General features: G+C 36.1%; 1 protein-coding gene across 1 annotated transcript in view; it reads right to left on the bottom strand.

Annotated features, from left to right (window-relative positions):
- CUL5 (cullin 5) overlaps positions 1–26,880 on the bottom strand; it is a 93,166-nt gene that overhangs the window by 45,098 nt on the left and 21,188 nt on the right. Inside the window, exons 2-7 of the mRNA XM_046685573.1 lie at positions 25,018–25,127; positions 15,078–15,177; positions 5,718–5,894; positions 3,710–3,851; positions 1,877–2,022; positions 1,714–1,794 (exon numbers count right to left, since the gene is read on the bottom strand). Coding sequence (XP_046541529.1) covers positions 1,714–1,794; positions 1,877–2,022; positions 3,710–3,851; positions 5,718–5,894; positions 15,078–15,177; positions 25,018–25,127 — 756 coding nt within the window. The remainder of the gene's footprint in view (positions 1–1,713; positions 1,795–1,876; positions 2,023–3,709; positions 3,852–5,717; positions 5,895–15,077; positions 15,178–25,017; positions 25,128–26,880) is intronic.

The following is a 26,880-nucleotide window of genomic DNA, read 5'->3' as shown; positions in this document are numbered from 1 at the left end:
TAATATGGATATGATACAACTAAGCTGTATAAACTACAGTAGAAAAATAGAACAACAATTCTATCTTACAAAACTGCAACATCCCCACCCAGATGACATGGACACATCAGCCAACTCAAAATATTCAAATCCCTCTGACTAAACTCATCTTTCTCCCTCACTACAAGATTTACTCTTACACCCGATCTCTTGGTAGCAGCACAATTCTACCAAGCCAAAACCTCAGAAACATAACTGACTCAATTCTCTCCAATATCTAGCCCCATCCATATGATACAATGTATCACCTCTAGGAAGTCTTTCTCTCCCTTTGTCTTTCCATTCCCATTGCTATAACCTATTTGGTACTCCTAATACCTTCCTTCAATTATCGTGACAATCTTTTACTTTCCGTTCCCAGCTCTTCCCCAATCCAATTAATCTTTCATACTGTCACTAGATTAATCTTCCTGAGGAATGACTTTGAGCGTGGCATATTTACTTAAAAAAATTTCAATGCCTTTCCCTGCTTTCTGATTGAAGCCCAAGCCTGGGCTCCTGTAAATTTCTGTAGAGAACTTTATAAACAATCACTAAATCAGCCCTCTTTTCTGGCCATTATCAAAGTTATTTTAACTTAAAAAAAAATTATTTTATTGAGGTCATATTGGCTTATATCATTGTGTAAATTTCTGTGTAGACTGCATCCTCTTCACCACCAATAATATTTTTACTTTTGAAAGAGGAACAATTTTGCACATTATGAAAAGTAAAACAAAAAGACAAGGGGAAGAGATCAAACTCAGCCTGATTTCTGAAAAAGAATAAACATGACTATCATTCAAGACGGAAGAAGCCAAAGAAAAGTCAGAAGAAAAAAAAAAAAATCCCATCCATAGTTGAAAATTTTTTGGTTGTAGGCAAACTAGAACACTACTTCTTTGAATATAACTCTAACTCTAGTTCCTAGGCTCCAAAGACTGAAAGGAACTGGAGGAAACATTGCTATGATTGAGGAATTTCTAAGACTCTATCCAAGCTTGATTCTTACCTTCCTTACAAAAGCACACTAAGGTCATTCTCCAGGTAAAAGAAAACACCCAGGAAAGATACTGTAGCATGGCTATTACCTCTGGTCAGTTTTTTTTTTTTTAATGAGGAACTCAATAATACAGAATAAAGCAACAATATAAAAGACTGATGTTCTCTTATCAAATAATCAATATTTTATCTCATGACAAGATGAAGTTTGAAAACATCCTCCCATAACAAGAAATATCCCCTAGTAGCAATGATTCAGTACCCACTAATTCAGTGTTTGCAGCCATTTTATAGAACATAATTACTGTGAATAATGAGAATCAACTGTATCTCTACAGATTATATTTTACTTGCTACATGAAAGTCACTAAAAAGGTTACCTTTAGATATGCATTAAATATAATAAAAGGAGACTGCTTAAAAATTAAGTACATTAAATATAGTAAAATCTAGAAGAGGGATGGCAAATAGGATTTTATCTTGCACATCAGCTCTGAAAAATAATGAGTTCTGAATAAGGTGCCTTCTGAAGCTGTGCTATGGCTCACTGGGAAGAAGTACTATAATCAACTAGTAATGCTGGTCAGAGACATGAGAAAGTATAAATAATGTTACTTGCATCATGTATTTGCCATCCCTGGGCTACTCTACTTCAAATAATCTCACAGAAAACACAATTACAAAATTACTTACTGCTTCAACAGAGTTACATTCTCGTCTTGTTTCTAAATAACGTAGTGCCCGTTTTTCTTCTTCTTTTAATTTAGCATCTGCCTGTCCAGAAGCAAAATAGCAATCATTTTAAGAATATCAAGAGAATAGCTCAAAGTATCACATATACTAAGTTCTGACTTACATATTTCATATAATTCTGTACACCATTTTGTTGTAAATACGAGGGTGCCTGTGTTCTATAAAATCTCTCTGTTGAATCCAAGTATGCCTTCTCAAAATTGTCCCTATAAATTTGAAGCTTATCCTCAGGATTAGAACAAAGGTTAACTGAAAAACAGAAAATAAAATTTTACTCTAATTATGATTCAAACCAGTATTTTGAGTACAATAAATGAAATAACAACTATTGAGGAGTCATCATGTGCAAGGGACTATAACAATGTTCAAAAGACCATAAAAAACCATTGAAAACAAAATTCTTCTCCATAAGAAACTTATGGAGAAGATAAACATAAAGATAACAGCACAAAGCAGTAAAGTGACAAACAGTGCAGATAACATGGACTATTTTACTTTTGAATAGGAAAGAGACTGACTTCTAACTGGACGATCAAGAAACCATTCACAGAAGAGATAGGATCTGAATTGAGTCTTACCGAATAAACTAGTATTTATATAGATTAGTAAAGTAAGTAAACACTCAGAAGTAGAAAAGCACAAGGTCAAGTCAAGGTATAATGACTACGTTGTCTAAGTGGACTGTAAGGTTAATAGAAGATAAGATAGAATGGTTAGTTAGGAATGGTTGTGGAGAGGCTCAAATTTTGGGTTAAGTAACTTGAATTTCTAACCTCTAAATGGGTAAGAAAAACACCAATAAAATAGTACTTAAAAATTAACCTTGTGAACAGCACGCAGGTTAAATGATAGCAATAAGACCCTTAGAAGACGACTGCCTGAAAAGTCCAGAAGTAGAGTTTAAAGAAGTCTGTAAAACTGGTGGCAGTTGAAAGAAAAAGTGATGAATTTCAGGGACATGACTAACGAAAATCTAGACTTAATAACCTAAAGAAATATGAGGGCAATGAAGAAAGCAAGTGAAAGATAACTAAAGGTTTAGTAATATAAAAAATTCTTATTGACAACTGTTTTATGCCAGGCATTCTATGTTCAGTAAAGATACAGGGTCAATAACACAGTTAATTACACTGAAGTACTATGCCAGGGAGGCACAGGTACCATGAAGCACCGTGAGAGGACTTAATCTAGTCCGGAAATTAGGAAAAGCCTCTATGAGAAAATAGAGGATGACGATGAGTTAGAAGATAAAGAGGGGGGCCGGCCCTGTAACCGAGTGGTTTGCGTGCTCCGCTTCAGCAGCCCAGGGTTTCGCTAGTTCGGATCCTGGATGAGGACATGGCACCACCCATTGAGCCATGCTGAGGCAGCATCCCACATGCCACAAGTGGAAGGACCCACAACTAAAAATATACAACTATGTACTGGGGGGCTTTGGGGAGAAAAAGGAAAAATAAATCTTAAAAAAAAATTAATTAAAAAACAAAAGAAGATAAAGAGGAAGGAGGAAGAGTATTCTAGTCAGAGGAATCAACATATCCGACTGAAAGAACAGATGAGAATATTGTTGTCAGAAACTGAAAAGTTCAGAAAGGAATGTACACATGGAATTCATTTACATCCTAAAAATATAAGTACAAAACCAGTAACCTTTTATAAGCTATAGATTCAAATCTACATTTCTCTAAGTTAGGTCACTAAAAACATTCATCAGCCAAGAAATGAGTGAGATGGAGAAAATAAATATTAACTACATGAATATAAATGTATGTTTCTTTAAAGCAGAATTAATACCGGTTGTGTACTCTTAAAAGCATCTGACACTAACAGTAGATGTGACTGTAAGCTAATAAACATAACTTTGATAGTATTACTCTATAATTGTCTTAGAATTTCTATGAAAAGGAAATTATGATCATAAAAGTTCAGAACATACCATATGATTCTCTTACTCCAATGACCAGCTGAGAATCAAAAGCTTCTCCTAATCTTTCAGCATGTACCAGCTTCATTGCACTATCTTGGAGTCTGTTTTTTATATTTGAAAAGATTGACTCATTCCATGTATCAAGCATGAGCTAGGAAAAAAAGAACAAAATATGCAATCATTTCAATTATTAACATACTAAGAACCACATACACACACACAAAATTTTACGTACAAACTCACAGATACACACACACAAATCAAATTCTTAGACCTACATTCACTTGAACACTTCAGGGAAGCAGTATATTTAAATTTGGTAAATAACACATGGTAAATAATGGTAAAGAACACATTGCAGAATTAAACATAATTGTAATTGAATTTCAGCTCTGATACTTATTTATCTGCTTTCCCATCTGTAAAATAGTGAAAATAATAGTACAAATTTCAAGTGGTTGTTGTAAAAATTAAATATGGTAATACATGGAAAATGTTACTTCCTCTACAGTTCCAAGGTTGAACTTTAGAAATACTGATATTTGTTTGGAATGCTCATGTGCATGTTTGTACAAACACACAATAAATGCAAAAAGGGCCAACTGAAAATCTGTTTGATACTGGACCTTAAAAAAAGGAATACACAAATCCACCTTACGGACGTTCCATTTAAATGATGGAAATAGTATACACATATTCATGAGTACATATTATCACTCCAAGTAACTTTGTCAGGTATAGAAAATATGTTAATAACAACAGACGCAGCATCAATAATAATAACAAGAATAACAGTTATATAACATTCACTATGTACTAGCACTGCTCTAAGTACTTTCCACATAGAACTCATTTAATCTTCACAACCTAGATATAGGTACTATTATCTCCCTTTTAGATATGTGGAACCTAGGGTACAAAGAGGAAAGCTAACTTTCCCATATTTACACAACTCATAAGTGGCAATACTCAACTCGTATCCAACACCTGTGGTCCCAGAATTGATGCCCTTCATCACTAGTGATGCTAATTCCCATAATTAATAGGGAATGGTAAGACTTAAAAGAGTAACAGAAAAAAAAAGAGGACAAGATTATGGAACTGCAAATTAAAAGGCATCTAGAAGTGTTTTTCTTTTTTGGGGGAGGCGCAATTTCTCATATTGCAGTTATTTCTACCACTGAAGAACCACTGGATATCTAAATTTACAGTACCCCTGTCAGCATTAGTACAAATTTTAAGGCTGAGAAAGAGCAATAAAGCCCAGGCCACTACCTGAATGCCTGAATTTGTTCCTATAACCATTGCAGCAAGAGTTGTTTAAAGGTCAAATGGCATATTTTACTTTTCAAATCTGGGGTTCCATTTGATTCTCACAAGTAGGAATATACATGATAAATGAGGACAAAGGAGTTAGGTCATTATTGACTGAAGAGCTAAAAGGGAAACACAGGACTCTTCAATTTCAGAGCTGAGTTCTTTCCAGTAAATCCTGAGTTGTTACTGGGTACAGAGCTTTTAACTAGAAACTATGTAAAATATGAAGATAAACACAGTACAGACTGAGTTTATAAAGAGAATCAAGTAAAAAGGTTATAAAGATGACAGCAGTGTAGCCACAATTAAACACAAAGATACCAGAAGGTAACCTAATAAAGGGAGAGATTTTTCAAACAGAAAAAAATAATTTAATTATAGGAAGGTAAAAGTACAAAGAAAGAATAAGGAAATAAAATACTGAAGACAAAACTAGGGAAAGGAGAAAGGGAAAAGGGAAAGCAAAGGAGGTAACATTTGAAGACACAGATCTACCACTTACGACCACATAAAAAGGTGAAAGAGAATTGAAGCTAAAAATGAAAGAAAAAAATTATTATGCAATGAAACCCAGCAAGAACCGAAAAGAAATTAATATGTGAAGTAGAAAAACCCACTTAAAGTCTAAATTACTTTCAAAAGTCTTCAAGTCACCCTCTTTCTGAAGAATATTAGGAAAAAAATGAGAAAACTTACTTACCTTTCGAACAATACTGTCTTCTACGTTTGATTTTTTATTGCTGCCCTGTTTACCCATTAAAGTAATCTCTAGTTGACAAAAAGGCTTCGGTAAAATGTCACATTGTGTAAAGAATTTTCGCCACTCAACAATATATGCTTTTAGCAAAGCTGTATCATCTTGATGGCTCAATACTCGCTGAAAGAAAAGAATTGTACCAATGTGAAATAAATACAAATGCTTTAAAAAAAACAAAATATATTCATGCTATAAATTTGAAATATTTTATTTACTGTACAAACTATATTATACCCAAAATAAATTAAACCATATATATATGCAAGAGAAATTAAAACATGTTCATATAGACTTATTTTGGTGACCATTTCGCAATATAGACATATATCAAATTATGTTGTACACCTGAAGCTAAAAAAATATTATATTGTTAATTATATCTCAAAAAAAAAATCCTATACCCTTTAGCTATCACCTTCCTATCTTCCCCTCTTCCTCAAGCCCAAGTAATCACTAATTTACTTTCTGTGTCTATACACTTGCCTGTCCTGGACTTTCATATGAATGGAATTATATAACATGTGGACTTCTATGACTGGCTTCTTGCATGTGGCACTGTTTGCAGGGCTTATCCAAGTTGTAGCATGTATCAGTACTTTATTCATTTTATGGCTGACTACTATTCCATTTTACAGATATACCATATTTTGTTTACCTGTTTGTCCACTGATGGACATTTGGGTTGTTTCCACTTTTAGGCCATTGCAAATAATGCTGCTATAAATGTCTGCGTACCAAAAAAAAAGTTCACAAAAAACTTGTGTATACTCACCAAGAAAAAAGAAAGAGGACTCAAATAAAATCAGAAATTAAAGATGAGGTGCTACAACTGATACCATAGATAGACAGAGGATCATAAGAGAGAGACTACTATGACAAATTATCCACTGAAAAATCTTATAACCTAGGAGAAATGGATAAATTCCTAGAAATATACAATCTACCAAGACTGAATCATGAAGAAACAGAAAATCTCAACAGATTGATTACTGGTAAGGAGATTCAATCAGTAACCAAAACCTTCCCAACAAACAAAAGTCCAGGACCAGACAGCTTCACTGGTGAATTTTATCAAACATTTAAAGAAGAATTAATACCAATCTTCTTAAACTCTTCCAAAAAACATAAGAAGGAACACTTCCAAACTCATTTTACAAGGCCAACACTACCTTGATACCAAAACCAGACCAGGGTGCCACAAGAAAAGGAAATTACAGCTTAATATCCCTGATGAATGTAGATGCAAAATTTCCCAACAAAATATTAGCAAACCAAATTCTACAGCATATTATAAAGATCATAGACCATAATCAAGTGGGATTTATTCCAGGGATGCAACAATGGTTCAATACCTGCAAATCAACCAATGTGATATACCACATTAACAAAATGAAGGATAAAAATTATATGATCATATCAATAGATACAGAAGGATTTGACAAAATTCAACATCCACTTATGACAAAAACTATCAACAAACAGGGTATATAGGGAATTTACCGCAACATAATAAAGGCCATACAGTAGGCCCCCAGTATCTACAGGTTCTGCATCCACAAATTCAAGCAACCGAGGATCAAAAGGCCTAGGATGGTTGTGTCTGTACTAAATGCAGACTTTTTTCTTGTCATTATTCCCTAAACAATACAACAACTATTTACATAGCATTTACATTGTATTAGATATTATAAGTAATCTAGAGATAATTTAAAGTTTACGTGAGGAGGTACACAGGTTATACGTAAATACTATGACATTTTATATAAGGGACTTGAGCATCTGCGAATTTTGGTGTCCATGGGGAGTCCTAGAACCAATTGTCCATGGATACTGAAGGATGACTGTATATGACAAGCCCACAGCTAACATCATATTCAATGGTGAAAAGCTGAAAGCTTGTTCTCTAAGATCACAAAGAAGACAAGGATGCCAACTCTCACCACTCTAATCCAGCACAATACTGGAAGTTCTAGCTAGAGCAATTAGGCAAGAAAAAAGAAATAAAAGGCATCCAAATTGGAAAGGAAGAAGTAAAACTGTCAGTATGTGTAGATGACATGATTTTATACACAGAAATCCCTGAAGACTCTGCTAAAAATCTGTCAGAATAAATGAATTTAAATAAAGTTGCAGTGTACAAAACCAATATACAAAAATCTGTTGCATTTATATACACTAATAATGAATTATTAAGAAGTAAAATTAAGAAAACAATCCCTTTGGCCAGAGCAATTAGGCAAGAAAAAGAAATAAGGGAATCCAAACAGGCAATGAAGAAGTGAAACTCTTGCTGTTTGCAGATGACATGATTTTATATATGGAAAACACTGAAGAATCCATCAGAAAACTATTAGAAATAATCAACAACTACAGCAAAGTTGCAGGGTACAAAACCAACTTACAAAAATTAGTTGCATTTATATACTCTAATAACGAACTAAGAGAAGGAGAACTCAAGAACACAATCTCATTTATAATTGCAACAAAAAGAATAAAGTATCTTGGAATAAATTTAACCAAGGTGAAAGACCTATACAATGAAAACTATAAGACATTACTGAAAAAAACTGATGATGATGTAAAGAAATGGAAAGATATTCCATGCTCATGGATTGGAAGAATAAACATAGTTAAAATGTCCATACCACCTAAAGTAATCTACAGATTCAATGCAATCTCAATCAGAATCCCAATGACATGCTTCACAGAAATAGAACAAAGAATCCTAAAATTCATATGGAGCAACTAAAGACCCTGAATAGCTAACGCAATCCTGAGAAAAAAGAACAACAGTGGAGGCACCACAATCCTTGACTTCAAAATATACTACAAAGCTACAGTACTCAAAACAGCATGGTACTGGTACAAAAACAGGCACACAGACCAATGGAACAGAATTGAAAGCCCAGAAATAAAACCACACATCTACAGACAGCTCATCTTCAACAAAGTAGCTAAGAACATACAATGGAGAAAGGAAAGTCTCTTCAATAAATGGTGTTGGGAAAACTAGACAGCCACATGCAAAAGAACGAAAGTAGACCATTATCTTATGCCATACACAAAAATTAACTCAAAATGGATCAAAGACTTGAACGTAAGACCTGAAACCATACAACTCCTAGAAGAAAATATAAGCAGTATCCTCTCTGACATCTGTCTTAAAACAATCTTTCTGAATGCCATGTCTACTCGGACAAGGGAAACAAAAGAAAAAATAAGCAAGTGGGACTTCATCAGACTAAAGAGCTTCTATAAGGCAAGGGAAACCAAGATCAAAATGAAAAGATAACCCACCAATTGGGAGAAAATATTTGCAAATCAAATATCCGACAAGGGGTTAATCTCCATAATATATAAAGAACTCACACAAATGAACAATAAAAAAACAAACAACCTGATCAACACATGGACAGAGGATATGAACAGAAATTTCTCCAAGAAGATATGCAGATGGCCAAGAGACACATGAAATATCACTAATCATCAGGGAAATGCAAATCAAAACTACACTAAGATATCACCTTACATCCGTTAGAATGGCTATAATAACCAAGACAAAAATAACAAATATTGGAGAGGTTGTGGAGAAAAGGGAACCTTCATACACTGCTGGTGGGAATGCACACTGGTGCAGCCACTATGAAAAACAGTCTGGACTGCTCTCAAAAAACTAAAAAGAGAAATACCATATGACCTGGCTATCCCATTATGGGGATTTATCCAAAGAACATGAAATCAACAATTCAAAGAGACTTATGCACCCCTACGCTCACTGCAGCATTAGTCACAATAGCCGAGACATGGAAGCAACCCAAGTGCCCACCAACTAATGATTGGATACAGAACATGTGGTATTGATTTACAATGGAATACTACTCAGCCATAAAAAAAGATAAAATTGTCCCATTTGCAATAACATGGAGGGACCTTAAGTGTACTGTGTTAAGTGAAATAAGCCAAAAAGAGAACAACAAACACCATATGATTTCACTCATATGTGGAAGATAAACAAACACATGGACAAAGAGAACTGTTTAGTGGTTACCAGGGGGAAGGAGGTGTTGGGGGTGAGCACAAAGAGTGAAGGGATACACCTATATGGTGACTAACAAATAATAATGTACAACTGAAATTTCACAATGTTGTAAACTATCATAACCTCAGTAAAAATAAAAAAAGAAAACAATCTCATTTACAATTGAATCAAAAAGTATAAAATACCTAGCAATAAATTTAACCAAGGAGGTGAATGACCTACACTGAAAATTATAAGGCACTGATGAAAGAAATAGAAGATGATGCAAACAAATGAAAAGATACTCTGTGCTCATGAATTGAAAGAATTAATATTCTTAAAATATCCATACAGGGGCCAGCCCAGTGGTGCAGCGGTTACGTGCGCAAGTTCTGCTTTGGCGGCCCAGGGTCCACCAGTTCGGATCCCGGGTGCAGACATGGCACTGCGTGGCAAAGCCATGCTGTGGTAGGCATCCCACATATAAAGTGGAGGAAGATGGGCATGGATGTTAGCTCAGGGCCAGTCTTCCTCAGCAAAAAGAGGAGGATTGGCAGCAGATGTTAGCTCAGGGCTAATCTTCCTCAAAAAAAAAAAAAAAAAAAACAAACCATACAACCCAAAGCAATCTATATATTCAACACAATCTCTAACAAAATTCCAATGGCATTTTTCACAGAAACAGAACAAACAAACCTAAAAGTTGTATGGAACCACAAAAGACCTCAAATGGGCAAAGCAATCTTGAGAAAGAAAAACAAAGTTGGAGGCATCATGCTCCCCGATCTCAAACTATATTACAAAGCTATAGTAATCAAAACAGTACGGTACTGACATAAAAACAAACACATAGATCAATGGAACAGAAGAGAGAGCCTAGAAATAAACCCACACATATATGGTCAATTAATTTATGACAAAGAGCCAACAATACAAAATGGGGAAAGAACAGTCTCTTCAATGAGTGGTGCTGAGAAAATTGGACAACCACACACAAAAGAATGAAACTGACCCACTATCTTACACCATATACAAAAATTAACTCAAAATGGATTAAAGACTTGAATGCAAGACCTGAAACCATAAAACTACTAAAAGAAAATATAAGCAGTAAGCTCCTTGACATTGGTCTTGGCGATGACTTTTTGGATTTGACACCAAAAGCAAAGGCAACAAAAGCAAAAATAAACAATGGGTATTACATCAAACTGAAAACCTTCTGCACATCAAAGGAAACCATCAACAAAATAAAAAGGCAACCTACTGCATGGGAGAAAATATTTGCAAATCATGTATCTGATAAGGGATTAATATCCCAAATACAGAAAGAACTCATACAACACAACAGCAAAAAAAAACCCCACAAAAACCCCAATCCAATTAAAAACTAGGCAGAGGATCTGAATAGATATTTTTTCAAAGAAGACACACGGACGGTCAACAGATACATGACAAGATGTTCAACATCATTAATCAGCAGGGAAATGCAAATGAAAACCAGGGTGAGGGGCTGGCGCCATGGCCAAGTGGTTAAGTTCGCACACTCTGCTTTGGAGGCCCAGTGTTTTGCTGGTTTGGATCCTGGGCATAGACATGGCACCACTCATCAGGCCATGTTGAGATGGCATCCCACATGCCACAACTAGAAGGACCCACAACTAAAAAATATACAACTATGTACTGGGGGGATTTAGGAGAGAAAAGGCAGAAAAAAAAGAAGATTGGCAACAGTTGTTACCTCAGGTGCCAATCAAAAAAAAAAAAACCATGGTGAGCTATCACCTCACACCTGTTAGAATTAAGGCTATTATTTATTTATTTATTTAGAGGAAGAGTAGCCCTGAGCTAACATCTGCTACCAATCCTCCTCTTTTTGCTGAGGAAGACTGGCCCTGAGCTAACATCCGTGCCCATCTTCCTCCACTTTATATGTGGGATGCCTACCACAGCATGGCTTGCCAAGTGGTGCCATGCCCACACCCGGGATCCAAACTGACAAACCCCGGGCCACCAAAGTGGAATGTGCGCACTTAACCACTGTGCCACCAGGCCAGCCCCAAGGCTATTATCAAAAAGACCAGAAATAACAAGTGTTGGTGAGGATGTGGAGAAAAGGGAACCCTGGTCCACTGTTGGTGGGAATGTAAACTGGTGCAGCCACTATGGAAAACAGTATAGAGGTTGCTCAAAAAATTAAGAATAAAACTACCACATGATTCAGCAATTCCACTTCTGGGTAACTATCCAAAGAAAATGAAAACACTAATACTGCATGATTTCACTTATATATGAAATCTACAAACAAAACGAGCTCATAGAGACAGAGAACAGACTGATAGTTGCCAGGTGAGGGGCAAAATGGGTGAAGAGGGTCAAAAGGTACAAACTTCCAGTTATAAAATAAACAAGTCAGGAGGATGTAATGTACAGCATGTGACTATAGTTAATAATACTGTATTGCATATTTGCAAGTTGCTAAGAGAGTAAATCTTAAAAGTTATCAAAGAAAAAAATTTCATAGCTATGTATGGTGACAGATGTTAACAAAACTTACTGTGATGATCATCTGCAATATATACAAATTTCAAATCATTATGCTGTACACCTTTAATATAAAGTAAAATCTCAATTACACCTCAAGTTAAAAAACAAAAAGTGCACAAATGTTCATAGCAGCATTATTCAAAATAGACAAAAAACGGGAACAACTCAAATGTTCATCAATGGTGAACAGATAAACAAAATATGGTATAGCCATACAATGGAATACTATTCAGCCATAAAAAGGAATGAAATACAGATAAATGCTATAACAAAGATGAACCTTGAAAACATTATCATAAGTGAAGAAGCTAGTGATGAAAAGCCACATATTGAATGATTCCATTTATAGGAAATCTCCAGAATGAACAAATTCATAAGGATAGAAAGTACATTAGTGGTTGCCAGGGTTTGGGGGATGGGAGCATGGGGGAATAACTGCTAATGGGTACAGGCTTTCTATTTGGGGTGATGAAAATGTTCTAGAATTAGGGGGTGATGGATGCACAACTTTATGAATATGCTAAAACCCACTGAACTATACACTTTAAAAAGGTGAATTCTGGAATGTGAATTATATCTCAATTTTTTTAAAAGATGGAGTATATTTCTCCACCACTGGAGTTTGGGCTGGTCCTGCGACTCACTTCAACCCAAAGAATGCAGCAGATGTGACAATGTGAGACTTTTGAGCCAAGACCAAGAAGAGGTATTATAGCTTCCACTATCACTTCAAAGGCTAGTTTCCTTGAGAATGAGAAACCACATGAGGGAAGAGACGCTCAGATGGAAGCCAGCACCAAATACCAGGTATGTGAGAAAAGCTCTCTCCAACCATCCAGTCTTTGCAGAGTCACCAGCTGACTGCTGCCAGATTAATAAACTTAGGTGAAATCAGGTGAGCCTAACCCAAATTGGTAAACCCCAGAATTATGAGCAAATAAAAGTTATGTTAATCTAAAAAAAAAAAATTCAATATCCTAATAACTTTCAAAGCATTGTACATTTATTTTTACTTCTCTTTTTTGCCATTTTTAAATAATGCTACGATAAACATTTTAATGTATATTGCCTTTCCTGTTTGGGAGATTTGGTCCTTCTTAACGAGATAAGCTCATTAGTCTAGTAATTGACAGTAAAATAACTCACAAAGCTAGATTTTCTTTCATTCTTTCTTTTTTTTTGGTGCGGAAGAGTGGCCCTGAACTAACATCTGTGTCCATCTTCCTCTATTTTGTATGTCAGTCACCCCCACAGCATGGCCTGATGAGCGGTGTGTAGGTCCATGCCTAGCATCCGAAGCTGAGACCTGGGCTGCTAAAAAGGAGCATGCCAAACTTAACCACTATGCCACCAGGCCAGCCCCAAAGCTAGATTACAAGCTTAAAAATCTTTTAAAGTCACACACCCATGTCTGGCATTGCTACTCCTACAATTGCTCTGAATTAGTGGCACTAAATCCTATCCTCAGGACATTCCAAACTTTACTGGGTCATGTTATAGTGAAACCCTTAACATACACTGTTTTCTAGTGTAAAGTATATTTTTAAACATTTGTTAACAATATGTAAAATGACTCTTTATGAGCCCATTTCCAGAAACTGAAGAATAAAGCTCTGTCAATTTGAAACAAACATAATTTATCTCCACCAAAAATCATACAGATAAGCTGATATGCTTTCTAAAACAAGTGGAAACTATTTCTAAATCAGTTCTAGAAAAATACAGTTTTGATTAAATTGTGATACTGAAACATTTAATTTTTCCAAGAAAAGCCTGAAAATATGATTTATTTTCATTAAAAAGATAATTTTCTAGAAAAAATTTTTTTGAAATCATTTATGAAGACAGCAGAATTAACATTGGTAATAAACATTTGATTTTGTAAGTAACACTGAATTCTTATTTCATCATGGTAGTGGCTGGCTACAAGCAGGATTAAATATATCAATCATATACTCAACTTCAATATCTTCAAGTCATATATAGAAAAAATTCATTTTTAATTCTAGCTGTTAAGCAGCTATTAGTATTTAACATAATTTCTAACAGACAACTTTTACTAATGTTGTACAAGACACTGACGTAAAAATTCAACCAAAGAATAAGAAATTCTGGCTCTCTAGTCTTCAAATGTCATTTCACAGAAAGGAAAATAATCTCATGTCCTTAGGCCCTTCTTCAAAGTGGTAAGGGATGTGTGAGTGATGCCACAGTAGATTCGAAATAATACTTTACCTCTGCATTTTTTCCAAAAGATAAAGGTGTTAGACAAATAAAGACAAAACAAACAAAACTAGCTCTTGCAAAACTGACCTAATGCCTAAACGAGCTCTGTCTTCATTTTAATAATATTAAATACATATACAGTCAGAGAAGTATCTGGAATTGAAGAAAATTACTGTCAACTTGAGAAAGAGGTATTAGGAGAAAAAAATAGACTTATGTGGACTGATGTATGGCCAAAAAATAATGGTGGTGGGGACTTCTAAAGAACATATAAAAAACAGAATTCTTTATAGCATCTTTTAATTGAGGATAATAATGTACTCTCTTGAAAGAAATGTCACTGAGGGGGGAACAAAATCAACAAACGACAATCATTAAGTCATTAAAAAGTTTCTTTAACAAATGTGTCAAAAGTCAATGTGATATTTTAAAATTACTTCAGGAAGTCTTACACTCAAAATCAAAAAATATGATATTTTCTGAGTAAAGTCTTAATACAAAGATGCAGAACTTACTGCCTGGGCTTGCTTAATAAACTCAAGAATATCTTCTTTTAAAGCCTGATGAATTTTTGCTGGGCCTTTATCATCCCACAGACAGACTGCATGCACATCCCTGTAAAAATAAGGCAGGTAAGCAAACATTAACACTGGAACAAGAACAAAGACAATTTCCATGTTTTAATACAATTTCCATGGATCGTGCTAGACCAAACTAAGCGTGCTTGAATCCATTCACATGAACCAAGCATTCTTTGTAAGTTGTCACACACGTGTTTCTATTTTTACTTTGTCATTGTTTTCCTTAAATCTCTGCTACCTGCTGTATAAAATATTTTTAATTATAAAAGCATGTTCCCATCTCCCAATCCCACTCTATAAAGTTAACTACTATTAATATTTTCATGTGCAAAGACAAGTATAAATCCTTTTACTTCTTTAACACAATATATGTAAACTATTCCATCTTTTTAAAAAAAATTAGTAATTTAAATTCTATTACAGCGAATCTCCTAGCTTCCCCCATATATTCCTTACATTTATACATCAATTATCACTGTCTCCTTTATTTAAAAAACAAAAAACAAAAGTTCTCATAAATTGGTGTACAAAAATTTGAACTTTCAAAGCTGACATTTTACCCAGGTCATTCATTATGGAAATATATTTAATATTAATTCATGTTCACAAAGTTAATTTCTTAATTACCAAGCTGCAGAGCAGGGAAACATAAGAAAAGGACAGAGTCTTATATTGAGGATTCTTCTATTCAAAAAATGTTCCCTAATGACTCATTCAGCACCTTATAAGCCCCTGCTAAAAAAAAATGTCAAAGAAATCAAAATAAAACATCTCCAGAATTGTAACTTTATAACAATGGCCACATAGTTTGTTTTATATTCAGATTCTCAGGAACATCATTATAACCCAAAGTTTTGTCTACATATTAATTTGAACTTGCTTTTGTAATTTGTTAAATTCAGCTTAATAGTGGTATCTGGCCCAGTGGTATCTGCCTAGGATGCAGTAAGAATGGAAGTATTTGTTACATAACAACATAGTAGGTAACATCTGACTGCCTACTACATGCAGATAACACTCCAAGCTGTTTTAACTCATTTAACTTTCATAGCAACTCTGAAGTAGTACTATTTTTATCACCATTTTACAGATGGGGAAACTGAGGCAAAGAAAGGTTAAGTAACATTCCCAAGATTATAAAGCTAATATATTATAGAACCAGGCAATTGAGCTCCAGAGCCCACACTAAACCATTTCTCCAAATTTATTCTTGCACCTCTCCAATCCATTCAACAAACAGCAGCCAAAGTGATCTTTATAATCAAATCACATCATATTATTATTATTTTTTTTTTTAAGATTTTATTTTTTCCTTTTTCTCCCCAAAGCCCCCTGGTACATAGTTGTATATTCTTAGTTGTGGGTCCTTCTAGTTGTGGCATGTGGGATGCTGCCACAGCATGGCTTGATGAGCAGTGCCATGTCTGCGCCCAGAAGTCCAACCAACGAAAGACTGGGGCGCCTGCAGCGGAGCGTGCGGACTTACCCACTTGGTCACGAGGTCAGCCCCTAAACAAACACATTTTTTAACACACCAAATACAAGTTGTAATATAACTTTTTAAAACATCATATTATTTTTATATTTAAAATCCTCCAATGGTTTCCCATTGTTCTTGGAATAAAGTACAAACTGGTTAACTGACCCCTATAACACCTCTGCAATCTCACCTCACGACTAAAGGAATCTATAGTCTAAAAAGAAACTGATACAAAAATAGATTGATTATAATTCAGTATGTTTACAACTATTATGCATATAAACACAAGATGGTTTAGAAACCCAAGGAGAGGGCGAGGGTGAAAGTGAGAGGTAAAGAAGAAAAGAGAAGCCTCCCTGGAAGAGTTGATTCCTCAGCTTAATCTCAAAGAACAAGCAGGAGTTTGCCAGGCAGAGGTGTAGGAGGGTGGGGAAAGGATATTTTATGAAGTAACAACAATATGAATAAAGAATTGTGGAAAAGACCTATAAAACAGATCAACTCCTTAAGAGCCAGATTAAAGAAAAATACGTAAGTATAGGGATGAAAAATGAGATACACATAAGTAAAGTATACTACTTATAATTCTATGGCAGCAAATTTCTAAACCTAAAGGAAACTGAAATGAAGTGTGCAAATACATACTTTGTCTAATTCCCAATTTTAAATAGAATGCTTCCAACATTACATTATTGGGATGATGTCTGCTGGTAGTATACTTATAGATGACCTTTACCAGGTTAAGAATAATCCTTTTAGGGGGCCGGCCCTGTAGCTGAGTGGTTAGGTTCTCACGCTCTACTTCGGCGGCCTAGGGTTTCACCAGTTCAAATCGTGGGCGCAGACATGGCACCGCTCATCAGGCCATGCTGAGGCAGCGTCCCACATGCCACAACTAGAAGGACTCACAACTGAAAATACACAACTATGTACCGGGCGGCTTTGGGGAGAAAAAGGAAAAATAAAATCTTAAAAAAAAATAAGAATAATCTTTTTACTTTTCTATTTTATTTTGGAAAGATTATTTATCTCTATGTTTTTCTTCATCTTCTGAGATGAGATTTCTGATATAATTTTGTCTTTCTATTTGTTTTCTGAGTTCAATTTTCATTTCATTTCCTTCTACTTTTGTTGATTTCTTTCCCCAGCTTTTGAATTTTTGATTCATGATTTTTTTAATAACCCCAAATGGTTGTCTGAGGATACTGAACTCAGTTTGCAGTGCTGTGTTTGTGTTCCATAGTTTCATAGGTGGTTTCTGTGGGACAATTTTTATCAACTAAAACGTTTTGATTTGTACTTTTTTGTAGTTTTGGATGGATGATGTCTGCTTTTTTCTATTTATATTCATTTTATGGTCAGGATTCCTAGTTCAAGAGCCCCTCCTTCTGTTTAGTTTAATAAAGCTCAATTTCTTTAATGGCTGATGTTAGTAATGGTGGAAGAAAGAGTACTTGTTTCACTTCTGCAGGATCGGTCAATCCTCTAAATGCCTGCCTATTTGAAAATATGTTCATCTTGCCTTAAACTTGATTAAAAACTCGACTAGGTATAGAACTACCAGATTCAAAATAATTTTCCTTCAAACATTAAGGGGAACCTCCTACATCCAATTTGGCCAATGAAAAAAAGAGTAGGGACTGTTTTGTTTGAAAGGTAACTGTTTTTTTTCTCTGCAAGAATTAGGATTATTTTCTTTATTCTTGGAATTCTCAAATTCCTTAAGGAAGTGCCCAGCCATGTTTTTTAGCACTTGAGTATGAAGACTTGTAGGGATGGGTGGGAAAGGACAACAGTTTTTAGCCCTGGGAAATTTTCTTCTGATACTTTTGGACTATATTGCCTCCTCTACGATTTCTGTTCTCTCCTTCTAGAACTCGTTTTAAGTAAAAGTTAACCCAATTCTAGATCTATCCTCCATACTTCTTAACTTTTATTTAATCTTCCATACTCTGTCTTTGCTCTACATTCAGGGAAAACTCTTTGGTTTTAATTTTCAAATTACTAATTTAGTGTTTTTTTTATTATTTAGCTCTTTTATTTTTTATTTCAAAGATCTCTTCTTTATTTTGACTATTTCATTTTCAAAGTAATCTCTTTCATTTTATTCCCCTTTAATGATATAAACTGGAATTTTTTTTTAGCTGTTTTCTAGACCTAGCATCATCTCTTTCCTCTAACTCTCAGATACAGCCTCTAAGATGGCCCCCAATGACCCCTGCTCCTGGTATTCATATCCTTGTATAGTTCTCTCCTACAATGTATAAGCACTTGTCCGTGTGATCAATTGCATATGACAGGTGTGATGGTTTGTCACTTTGAAAATTATGTCATAAAACACCATGACTTCTGCCTTGGAAGCACTCTCTCACTCTGGGGAAAGCAAGCTGCCACACTGTAAATAGCCTTATGGAGGGTTCCACCTGGTGAGGAACTGATCAGCTAAGAGCCAAGACCTGCATGTGTAAGCCTGGAAGAAGATCCTTCAGCTCTAGTGGAATATAGGTCTAGATCTTTTGCCAAGAGCTTAACTGCAACCTCCTGGGAGACCCTGAGCTAGAACTAACCAATTAAGTTGCTGCCAGATTCCTGACCCTCAGAAACTGTGAGGTAATAAATGTTTGTTACTTTAAGCTGCAAGGTTTTAGAGTAATGTGTTATGCAGCAATAGATAACTAATACACAAAGACACAACAGAAGACTATTATAATCATTCAGATGAAACAGAGGAAAAAGACAGTTGGGATGGAAAGAAGTTCAAAGATATTTAATAAAGAGCTGTGAAACCTAGCAATCAATTGGGTACGAAGGGATGAAAAAAACTGGAGGTTAATGGTAGCTTCCAGATTTTTGGTTTGAGAGCAGGAATAATAGATTTTCATTATTCTAAATTTGGAGTACTTATGGAACTTAAGAGAGAGACATAAGCAGGAAACAATAGGCCACATGCGTCTGGGAGCTCAACTCAGGAGAATAATCTGGATTGCTTATATAGATATGAGAACTCAGGTAAAAAAAAAAAAGGAAAAAATCAACATTAAAGGTACACACAAGGGTAAGTCAGCTAAGGTGACTGATATGAGGCAGACAGGAGATAGGAGAAAAACCAGGAAAAAGTGCTGTCAAAAACAGCTTACAAAAAAGAAAAACATATTTTAAAATCACTTATAGTAAAGATGAACTTTCTGAAAAATAAGGTCTCGCAAGTTGAAAATAATTTACTATTTAATTCTGGCTTCAATTTCACAAACCAGAGTCAAACCAAACAACACGTATCTAAAGCAATGGTTCTCCACAGAGGGAGGTATTGCCCCCTCAGGACATGTGGAAATGCATGAGAGCTTTTTTTTGTTTCAATAAGAGGGGTAGGGAGAGAAGTACACAGGGAGTGTCCACCACTAGAGTTTACGAGGGTGAAGACCAGGGGTGATAAACATCCCAGAACATGCCGGACAATCTTTTATAAACAGTCAAAATGCCAACAGCACTCCTACTAAGAAACAATGCTAGAGATTATCAGAAAAGGGGAGCAAATAGTCAATGTAGTTTAATACCATACATTATTTTAGTACCTTAGAATTAGAAAGATATAAGTAACCTAAATGTTATTAATTAATATGGTTAAACAGGCTAAAATTTGGAAAGGTTTTAATTAACGTGGGTCTTGCAATTTTGGTGATGTCGTAAGATGTACAGGAATCCTTTAACCTCTTTAACATATTGAAAAGCCTTGAGTAACTCAAGAAGATCAAGGATTTTTTAAAACCATGTGTTGAGGCCACTAACTGTAGCAAGTGCAAGGTTATTGACTATTTCTACTTAGAAGAATACTTTAAGCAGAGAAAACCATCACACACACTATGCTCCTTTTCCCAGTCAGGAGTCCACAGAGCACAAGCATTATTCTAGATGATAAATCATATAATCAACACAAATTGGCAAAAACAAAAAAATCACACCACATTCAACATATTATTCATAAAAGTTTAATCAAATAATATAAGAAAAATATATGTATACGTGAATGCTATAAAGTTTTACAAGGTCTCAGCTGTTTCTTATTGAATTCTAATTTCTCAAAAGGCAGAATCCTGGATATAAGTTAATTAATATCATGCAACAAGTTCCATGTTATTTAGGGAAATTAGACTATTTTCTTATGTAATAAAGAGAAAAAATGAGCACAACAGCTTTATGTGTATAGATTATTCAGTCACACATCTACAACTCATTGATACAGTATTTCACTAGTGCACAAAGAAATAAGTATAGCAGGTCTGAGACAGCCTCCTATAACTTAGGAAGCCATGGTTGCAAGGTTGGCCCTTGGCTGGCATCTGTAACTTGGATTTTGGGAGAGTTCTCATCATTTCCTGATAAGAATGGCTCACTGTGCCTAAACTGTTTAAAAAATGTCAAAAATCTGATTTATGTTGAACACTTGGCTTTTCATCTAGAGTCTGAAATCTAGGATCATAACAGGCAGAGGCTGCCTATGTGACTAGCCTCCAATAAAAACCCTAGGCACTGAGTCTTTAATGAGCTTCCATGGTAGACAGCATTTCGCATGTGTTGTCACAAATAGTTTCTGGAGGAATTGAGTGTATCCTGTGTGACTCCACTGGGAGAAGATGCTTGGAAACTTATACCTTGTTTCCCCTGGACTTTGCCACATGCCCCTTTGTTGCATTCTGCTTTGTATCCCTCACTGTAATAAGTCATAGCCATCAATACAACTATATGCTGACTCCCATGAGACTTCCTAGTAATCACTGAACCTAGGGGTGGTCTTGAGACTGCTGAGACGGCTGGTGTCAGAAGTGGAATTCACTAGAACAACTCTGACTCACTGAAACATAGTGGAAGCATTGTATGGGAAAAGAAAGGATGAAGTGGTAGGATGATGAGCCTTTGCTGCTTGGGTGGCTATGAAATCATCCATGGTATGAAACTGCAGCTGAGGTGCTATCTGTTGTGAGAGGTAAGAGTTACCTATGAAATGTGAAAATGATAGATCTAACCCTAGGAGAACTGGCTCGTTCAATCCCCTGGTTGCTTTTGGCCATGCTGACTGAAGCGAGAAGAGAAACAGCACAGCCTGGGTGACACTTTTGGCTTTTGTTCTCACCTCCAAATAGGAGAAGAATATGCCCAAAAGTTCCTTAAGGGAAGCTTTGGGTGAATCAAAAATGTTAAATGTTTGTGTTGCTCCCTCCTCCAAGCATGAGGAAGTAATTGTTAAATTAGATCCCAGGGCTGGAGAAAGCTTTAGATAAACCAAGGGAGAGGAAACCACTTCAGCTGTTTCTTCAGCTTAACTGCTGTTGCAGCAATCCCTTTGTACCCACTGCATTACAGTCTGGATCTCCCAGCAACTGTAACGTTAATGTTGCAAATGCTGAATTTACTTTTAGGGAATTGAATAAATTTGTAATAAGAAAAAAGGGGCAGGGGAGGTTTAAAAGATGGCTTTGTACTTTATGGATACTGTATCTGGATGTATGATAAATAATTATATAAAATATTATATGCTTGTACTTTCAGAAATACTAGAGGGATCATATCAACCAGGGAAAGTTGCAAAATAAAAAGTTTTTCAGCAACTTCCTTCCTTCTTACTGCTGATGAGGGGATTGGAATTTAAGTTTGACTACTGGAATTTAAGTTCCAGTACTGTTTGAGTACTGGAAACAGAATAAATCTCCAAAATGGATAATTTTTACTATTATTTTTACCTATTGGTGTCTCTGAGAAAAGGGAGACTTCATGAAAACAATGGAAATCTCCAGATAGAAATACACTCTTGGAGTTTTATAAAGCAGTTTTTAGCTGCAACTCAGCTCTTGTGAAATCAGATGTCTGAGCCTTAGAGGCTGATGACTTTCCAGCCTGATGTGGATACTTTTGAGTGGATCAATTTGGATTCTGACAAAAGAAAAAGGGCTTGGAAAAGTCTTGCTTGTCACTTGGACTTGGGACATGACTGTCTGGTCTGCAGTGTCTTGGCTTTGCTGCCACTGAAGAAAAGACGTTGGCTTTTTTTGTAATCCTGAATTCATAGACCCTAATTGGCTGGATTTGACTCTAAACTGAAATCTGACACTGTCTGATATGGAGCTGTTTAAATCTCAGCACAAGCTGTGCTGAACTAAAGCAGGCATATGCTCAATGAACAGGACTTTGATTTGAGGACTGTTGAAGATTTAAGACACCCTCTCTGGAGCCATAAACTGAAAACATCATGGATTCTAGTTGGTCCCTCTGAATCACTTGCAGATGTCCACAGAAAAGGGCTTATTCTCTGATGGAGTCATCTGAAACCAAGCTGCTGATTGGCTCTATCTATCTGATACAGAGACTAAGTACATTCCTAACCTGTGGTTACTGCCCAAAGCTGCCAGCTGGGAGAGGGCACTCTACTTGCTCCTTACTGACCGGACTCTTGACCACTTCTCAGGGATGTCTCACCCCTACTGACTTGTGTTCAGCTTTCTGGATTAGTTGCAGTTTTCAACAATGGATTAATAACCTGATTCTATTTCCCTCACCTTCACCTCACCCCTCCTTGTACACACACCTTAGTAAGGCAACTTGCTTATTAAACACAGACGTCTCCAGAAAGGAACTGATCTTTTCTAGGCTGCTCACTAGATGAATGATGAGGATAAAAGGGGTGGGAGGTGATATAAACCTATTTTGAAAAATTCTGAAAATTTGGATTTCAGCCAGACCAACTCCTAAAAATGTGATATGTCTTTCTAGTTAAGTTGGATAAAAATGTCTTTCTGTACAATGCTTCTGTTCCTCTTTCAGGTCTAGATGAATGGGAAAAAAATGAAAAATTTTCATTACTCAATGTGAAACACATTTTCTAAGGGAGAAAAAAACAAAATCCAGCACCTGAGGAGGCACAGGGGAAGAGGACATTAGTAATTTTTGTTTTTCAGAACTACTCTTGAAAGCTTCTCCCTGTTCCTGAAGGAAAACTCCTGGTGTTGGCTTTCCATGCTACTGTGAGTGCTTTGAATTCAAACTGCCTGCCGAGCTTCTAATTACACCTAACTCTGAGGCCGCAAGGAGCAGCTCCAACTCCTACACTTTCCACACAGAACACCTCTAAATGTCATCCACCTTAGTAAGGCAAGTAAACTGGTTTCACGGCTAAACAAAACTGTTTGGAACTAAACAGTTTTGTTTAGCAGTTCATCTGAAAGCAAGGCCTGAACTCAACTGGATGGGCTTGGGAACTCAAGAGTGAGGGGCCCCATGGGAGGAGGGCACACTGGGGGCCTTGTTAACCTATATTACCTGTCTAATGTATGTCTTGCTTGGGGTACTCTAACAACTGTAAACTCTTAATTTCCAGGGGTAATCACGTGTGCCCCCTGAGATTATACTATTTTGTGTGTGTATGTACCCTGACTATCATGACACTGCTTTAACCCTGGTAAGCTTTCAGGTCTGCTTCAACTTACAGGCCAGAGTTGTGCTTTGCCTAAATTGATGCCTCAAGCCTGTACAAAAAGGTCCATACAGGAACTAAAAGAGAAAACCACTTGGGGTTTTCTAAGGTAAAATTCATGGTTGATGCAATTTATTTTAACTAGCTAAATCCAGGACTTCTACAAGGCATAAATCAGATCAAGACTACAAATTGGTATTGCCTTCTGCCTGGGGTCCTACTGAAAACAGTTTTGCTATACAGACATTTTGGCCAAAGACCAAGAGTTAACACAGCAGACCTGAGACTGTATTCCTTAGAAAAGCCTGCTTGGCTTTGGCCGGCATGTGAGAACCTGAATGGTCAACAGTTCCCTACACTGATATAAAACTTTCCTGAAATGATAAGAATGGCTCACTGTGCCTATACTGTTTGTACAAACAATGTGATTTACAATGAACACCTGCTCTCTTTCTGAAAGTCTGGAATTTTGGTACATGCCAGGCAGAGGCTGCCTATGTGACCAGCCCCAAATAAAAACCCTGGGTACTCAGTCTCCAATGAGCTTCCCTGGTAGACAACATATCACATTATGTTGTCAATTGTGTTGCTGGGGAACTTAAGTATGTCCTGTGTGACTCAACTGGGAGAGTACTCTTGGAAGCTTGTACCTGTTTTTCCCCAGAGTTCACTCTATATGCCTTTCCCTTTGCTAACTTTGCTTTGTATCCTTTTGCTGTAATAAATCATAGTGGTATGACTATATGTTCAGTCCTCTGTGTGCTCCTAGATCACTGAACCTAGGGGTGGTCTTGGGAACTCCCAACACAAGTAGTAATAATTTTAAACAGCTAAACAGACCAACCTAGAGTCAACATTCCATTTAGACAGAGAAATGCATCACCAAAATTTCCTTTATGTTAGCAAACAGTTAGAATTAATGGATTACTTACGAAAACAGATCAAACCACTGCTGTTTTGTAACACATTCCTGGCGTAAAAGCTTCAAAACGATTGGACGCATGAAATCCCATTTGTCTTCAAACTGAAGAGAACCTTTATTCTTTAATTAAAAAAAAAAGATAAACAGTAGTTCAATTTAAATGCATTTAAATCAAATGTGTGCATTATTTTTATCTTTTAAGAGGCAGCTAGAGAAATTTAAAAGAATTATTTTTCCATAATGGAATCCCTATAAACTTAATCTGGTATCAAGGAATCACAGGAAGACAACCATAACAGAAAATCAATTGTACAAAAATATATAGCGAAGAATTTGGCCTTGCCCAAAGAGAAGGTCTGGCCTTTGCCCTTGGCTTTTTAGCAGGTAACCTTTGGGCCCTCAGAATTTTATGTCTGATAAGAGACTCTTTGTTTGCCTGGGGACCTTGGTTCAAACTGAATAACCAACAACACGATTTAGGGAGGGGACTGGCCATACCCATATAGGCTTAGAGTGGGGAATCAGGAAACACCAACAATCTGACAGAGTGGGGGCTTTTGGTCAACCAACCCGGAGACTGAGATTACCTATGTGAGCAATCAATCACACCTACATGACAAGGTCCCAATAAACATTCTGGACACCAAAGGTTGGGTGAGCTTCCCTGGCTGGCAATACTCCTTATACACTGTCACACATTGAGGCAAGGAAAGAAATGTGACCTGACTACACAGGAGAGGACAAGGGAAGCTGTGTTTGGAACCCTCCTGGACTCTGTCCTATATGTCTCTTCCTCAGGCTGATCTTAATCTGTTATCATTTCCCTGTAATAAACCATAACCATGAGTTGAGTAGCTTTCAGTAAGATCTGTGAGTCTTTCTAATGAATTATTAAACCTCAGAGTGGTTTTGGGAACCAGACCAACTTGCAGCTGGTGTCAAAAGTGAGGGTGGTCTTGTGTGTGGAGACTGTGTCCTCTAATTTATGGTTGTCCTACAGTCCTCACAACAAGTATATTGAACATCTATGTAAACTCTAAAAAGTGAGATAGAAAACAAAGAAAGACACCCATTCTCACTTTATAGTGCTAACAAAACCCTGATACCAAACTGGTGAGAAGACAACATGAGATGGAAACTCTAGACCAATCTTACTAGAGAACACAGATGCAAAAATCTTAAATAAATATTAGTAAATTTAAAAAGTGGCATATCAAAAGAATGATGCCTCATAATCATGCATGATTTATCCCAGGAATGTGCAAGTGGTTCAATATTAGAAAAAATATCATCAATTCATTACATTACTAAAAAAAGAGAGAGAGAGACCCCATATGTGTTAGTCATTAGTACTGTTCCTTTTCAAGTTAAGTACAGCCATGTGACTTGCTTTCGCCAATAAATTTCAACAAAAATCATTAATTTTCTAATATACCAGCACCAAACACCCCTATGAAACTCAATACTGTTTTTACTATATGACTGTTGTTGAGAATGTTGCTCACTTGTAGTACATGAGATTGATGTATTAACTGCATGGAATCTGCAAACTCCCTGGAATTATAACCCAGAAGCAGTTTCCGAACATATGGTCTGACAACAACCTACAACAGAATCACCTAGGGTGGCTGTTATACATATAGATTTCTAAAACCTACCTCAGACCTGTTGGCTCAGAATCTTCTGAGGTGAGTTCAGAATCTGCAAGTTTAGCAAATTCATGGTAAAACTACATAAAAATGTTAGAGGGTCTATGACCCAAAAAGGGTTAAGAACCACTGAGAAACACTAAACTCTTGTGAATCCAAGTGATGCTTCTTACATCTACAAACATGGTTGATCCTAAAAGTTATTGTACCGTCTTGACCCAGGT

Source organism: Equus quagga, chromosome 14 (assembly GCF_021613505.1).
Source record: "Equus quagga isolate Etosha38 chromosome 14, UCLA_HA_Equagga_1.0, whole genome shotgun sequence".
Classification (NCBI taxonomy): domain Eukaryota; kingdom Metazoa; phylum Chordata; class Mammalia; order Perissodactyla; family Equidae; genus Equus; species Equus quagga.
Note: the sequence above shows the minus strand (reverse complement) of the source record. Positions and strands in the feature narration are given on the sequence as shown.